Consider the following 5,000-nt stretch of genomic DNA (forward strand, 5'->3'; position numbering starts at 1 on the left):
TGCTGCCAGTTATAACGGGACTCCAGAGGCGTCCAAACCACGTGTAGTTTCCCCAAGTTCTGATGCCAGGATTGGTCTCTTTAAGACTTGCTTGCAAAGTTGCCTCAGCCCAAGGGCTGCTTTGAATAGGGAAAAGTCACATTTTCGGTAGCAGACAAACTTCCTCTGCGGCAACAGTAAGCAAACCAAATAAATCTCTCGGTAGTGGAAATGAAGTAGCTATATGATTGTATGGGCAGTTACAGGCCATGCACGGCATTTTGCAAAAATAAAAACAAATTTTTAAAAAGTGCAATTATTTGTCATTACTTACAGGAGCCAAACAATGAAAAAACGAACAATGGGATTCACTATAAACTCCAGTTATTGTATAGTAATGGTAAGTTTTACTCAACCATGCTTCTTTGTTGTTATTGTTATTGTTTTTGTGCATATCTTTATATATGCTGGAAAACTGCTACCTTCTTTCTGGGGCTCTTTCAGCAAAAACAAAACAAAAAACCCACAAACAAACAAAGATTATAAAGATTTCTGAGATTAAAATTGCTATGAACATGACTCTTCCCATGGCATAGAATGGAAACAAAACATAAAAAGATCAATAAGTCAATGGTACTTTACATGATTAACCGGCTGTCTTGAAGTAGAAAGTAACAACAACAAAACACACGCAGGAAAGCAAAACAAAGCCAAAAATAAATAAATAAAAACCCACCAGGAATCAATATTGACTCCAGCATAACATCACCTTTAAGAGATTCCCTGCTCTGCTTTGGCAAATGAATGTTAATTATTGTGCCTTCTACCTCTAACATGCCAGATGTTACACACCCAGGTTGGATGAGCCTGGAAGCTTGGTAACAAAATAGATAAGGGAAATGGCATTCGGAAATCCAAGCCATCAATGTTGGTCTTCTTTTCCTTTTGACTTTACAATAACCCAGGCTAGTGTAATGAAACAGGCAGTCTCCTGCCTCCTGTTTCTTTGGGTTATGTGTTTCAGGCAGTCCACAATTTGTGTTCTTTAATTCTTTTTATTTAAATTCATTCTCTCTCCTCCTCCTCCCCCCCAACTTCTAAAGTATGCTTGAATATGTGCTATATCTGTGTAACTTATCCTGTTCAACCCATGGTTCTTTTCATGCCAGATGCCCTCTGACTGGTTTTTCTTCCATTTTTGCAGGGGTTAGAACGGAACAGGATTTGTACGTTCGGCTAATAGATTCTATGACAAAACAGGTGAGAGAAGTTTAAAGCTTTCTAAGAGTTGATGAGTTGTTGAATTGGGTCTTGTTTCTGCAGGGCTTTTCTGGGTAGGTTTTTGACACTCTTCTTCTATGAGCCTCTCTAATGTGTTACTTAAAATTCTAAACTGAGGATAAATATTTAGGACCTGAAAGCGTTTTGTGGTTACTATCTTAAACTTGCCCTCTGGACTTATAGTTCCATGTGCTGGTGTTAGGAAAAGGAGAAATGGCCAGAAAGGAAAATGTTAGAGAATTATATGGAGTTTATTTTTAAACCCTGGAGAAAAGCACTCCAATGTTATTTTAGAACAATTTGGAGGATTAATTTTGAAACAAGGGTGATAAGATGAAAATCAGGTTTTAATCTTGTGGAACTAAAAATCAAAGGTGATTTGCTCCCCCCCCACTTCTTTTCCTCTTTCTTTCTCTCTCCTTTTTCCTTTTTAAAAGCGATGATTTAGAATCATCAGACGTTTATTTGGGATGTAAAAGTTAAATGTGCAGAGGTGAAAAGTCATCTTGTTCTCCACTAGTCCGGATTCACCTCGCAGCCCCCCATCTCCATAATTCAAGCTCCATGCTCCAGAGGTCACCCACACCCGTCCTTTTTCTCTGAAATCAGCTCCTGTTTCTTTCTCAAACCTCTGTCATCCCTTGTAAATAACATAATTACAAGCTGATCCTTGCTAAATTATTTAACATGTTTTGGACAACTTTCTGAACTACAAATGTTATCGAAACTCCCTTGAAAACAACTAATTTTTTTAAAGCTGCCTGTTGGGTCTCTTGGCTTTATTTTATTTTTCTAAGAGATACATTCACTGGCTTTTCAGTGTGCTTCCTCTGTTTTGGATGAACCAGCAAATTAAGGAAACTGTATCCTTCGCAAATAATACAGTCTCAATGGTAATCCCTTATAAAATGCCCCGGTGCATTATTTTCTTGGTCTTTCTTTATGAAAGAATAGAAAGAGGAATGCATTTTCTCTGTCATCACTTGGAAAAATAAAAATTGAAACATTAAGGACAAAAGAACGTTTTTCCTTAATGAGACATTTAAGACCCCATTTTAGTTAGTTTAAGAAGCGCCCTTCCCTCCACTCTGTTTTTGAAAGCAGAAAGTTTTCAGTGTTCTTGACAAAAAAAGAGGGTTAGATTTAAATGCCCCCAGCAGTAAATGAGTGGTATTCTTTTGCAGAAAACCCGATCTGACAGGCAAACGCCAGTCCCTTGACAAAGGCGGAGGCGTTGTGCCCTCCAATAATTTTTTCAATAGGTTACAAAGAAGCACCCTTTTAAACTCTGGAGCGCTCTCGAGTTGACAATATCTTCTTATTTCCTTTATACATACCAGCTAAATGTTTTCGGAAATCGCTGTAGGCTAATTAAGAGGATACTATGGGCAGCTCTGTAGGTTTGACTGCTCTGGAATGAAGGAAAGGGAGAGAGAAAGAGAGTGAGAGAGAGTGACCGGGAGAAGAAGAGACAGAAAGAGAGAAAGAAAGACCATTTTAAAGCACGTTTTTATTAGCTGTGGAAGTTGCGAACTTTTGCAGGAGTTCCACTGCTGAAAATACAAGCTTTTAATCTCTCTTCGCTGACGGAGGAGAGAGGGGGGGAAATAGCCCAGTAACTGATCAAAGAGTCAATGGCGCTGAACCGACAGTTTATGGATTTCTCTTGGTGCTACAAAATAAAAAATAAATCACATCTAAATACGCGGATTCATCCCAGGCAAAGTAACTATCACTCGAAGTGGAATGGCTTACTACTGCAGCAGCAGCAGCAGCAGCAGCAACAACAACATTTGCAGATCCTTACTGCTGGTTGTATCTGAGAGGTGCTATGCTACTTCAAGCTTTCCAGACAAATCCAAGCTTTTATCGGGGAAATCTTTGGAAAACCAGGCTCACTCCTCGATTCCAAGACGAGGACTTTCGCGGGCTTTGGCGGGACGCCACTTTCCCAGCATAGCGAGTACCAAAGTGGCTTTAAGCACCAGTTGGGTAAGGGAGCAACTCTTTTCCCGAAAGCTGGTGGCATCGAAAAGAATGGAGATGGAGGAGCTTCGTGTCTTTCCCCCTCCCATCCTCTACTTACTCTGCATCGTGCACAGTGTCGATTGCAACGAAGGCAACCGAGCTGGTAGGAATGAGAAGCAAGTGTGGCCTCACTGAGCACAGAAGGCTGAGGCCTAGGCTGCGAGAAACAGAAAGCAAGAAAGCTGGGAGGGAGGGGTGGGGGAAGCAAAGCAGAAGAAGCATCAGAAGGAGAAAGAGAAGGGAGAAAGACGAAGGAGGAGGAGGGGGGGAGGAGGAGGAGGAGGAGAAGAAGAAGAAGAGGAAGAAAGAAAGAAAGAAAGAAAGAAAGAAAGAAAGAAAGAAAGAAAGAAAGAATCCTCGTGCAAGGATTCGTGTTGGTGTACAGTCAGCCGTGGCCTTCCGGAGGAAGAGCCGGGCAGAGATTGCAGGGCAGCCGCTGCTCCGCGTCTCTGCCTCAGTTGCCGGGAAGAGAAGCTGGCGCGCTCAGGGGAGGCTGCCCGGGCTCTCGCTTTCTCCGGGGGAGGCTGGGCTGGGCTGGGGCGGGGGAAGGGCAGGAGAGGCAGAGGCGGCGGCTGGAAGGCGAAAAGCTTCTTTACCAATCGCGTTTTGCAGTGCCTGCTGCTCCCAGGGCGGTCAGGTTCCTCAACGCTTCCTCGAAGTCCGGAGAAGGGGAGGGGGAAGGAAGGCACAGAGAGAGAGAGAGAGAGAGAGAGAGAGAGAGAGAGAGAACGCACCTATAGCTCCACACCATCTGTTAGAGCCTCTGCTCAAAACCCATTCAACCGTGTGCCCAGACACACTTGCCTTTTTTACCCAAGAAAAATCATTGTTAGCAGTTTCAAAATAAACACCAGATTGCCCATTAGCACTTTTCTTCCCCAAATATCAGACCGATAATAGCCATATTGTAGTGCACACGGCTAAGATTCCTCAAGGCAATTGGGCGCTTCTTTGATCGGGAGAAGGAGGAAGAGTGGTAGAATTAAAGGATTTGAAAATAAACTGTAATTTGCTCTATGAGGGCTTTTTGAAAAGAAATGTCTGGTATAAGGGCCGGAGCAGTAGCTGTGCCTTTTCTCTTATAAAAAGGCCTATTTCCTTGCATCTAGTCCTTCTGGGCCCATCAATTTGCAGTAATCTTGGTTGGGGGGCAAAAGGCATCTGGGCATTACCAAAAAAATTACATGGTGTCTGATTTGTAGGTTGCTAAATCTAATTGAAATAGTGTCCGTGTCCTTTAAAATGATGCTATGCGATTTGTGTTGGGGACAAGGAAGAAAGGGACATGGATACTGATCCTTGCATGAACAATAGCCATAAAATCCTTCTAATTAGGCAGTGACAATCTTTAAACTTCAAAAATCGACAGGGCCTGTTTGTCAACCATTGAGAATGTTCTAAAGATTTGGCTTCAAAGACCTTAAGAATTAATAATAATTTTGTATAAGTGAAATACTGGGAACCATCGCTATCCAAAAGGCACTGTTGTTGAGTCCAAAAGTCAGATCAAAGTTTTGTGCTTTAAGGGAAGAAATAACATTTCTTTCTTGTGCTGCTTGTTAAGCCAAACCTCTGGAGGGTATAATAAAAAGTATTATACTCGGATTCTAATTGGAATAACATGTTACCACAAAATTGTTTTTTGTATATTACATTACATTACATGCTTTTATTTGCAAAGGTAGATTGGGAAGAAAGAAAATAAACCCACT

The 5,000-nt window shown here is 41.8% G+C and overlaps 1 protein-coding gene across 8 annotated transcripts in view; it reads left to right on the forward strand.

The window, feature by feature from the left end:
- Positions 1-5,000, forward strand: part of EBF3 (EBF transcription factor 3) — a 207,855-nt gene that overhangs the window by 2,042 nt on the left and 200,813 nt on the right. For all 8 annotated transcript variants that reach the window (XR_009155729.1, XR_009155728.1, XR_009155732.1 and 5 more), the window contains exons 3-4: positions 316-379; positions 1,184-1,239. Coding sequence is in view for 2 of the 8 variants with exons in the window: in XM_058188337.1 (XP_058044320.1) it covers positions 316-379; positions 1,184-1,239 (120 nt within the window). In the remaining 6 variants the exon portion in view is untranslated. The remainder of the gene's footprint in view (positions 1-315; positions 380-1,183; positions 1,240-5,000) is intronic.

This window comes from Ahaetulla prasina, chromosome 6 (genome assembly GCF_028640845.1).
Source record: "Ahaetulla prasina isolate Xishuangbanna chromosome 6, ASM2864084v1, whole genome shotgun sequence".
In the NCBI taxonomy this organism is placed as follows: Eukaryota; Metazoa; Chordata; class Lepidosauria; order Squamata; family Colubridae; genus Ahaetulla; species Ahaetulla prasina.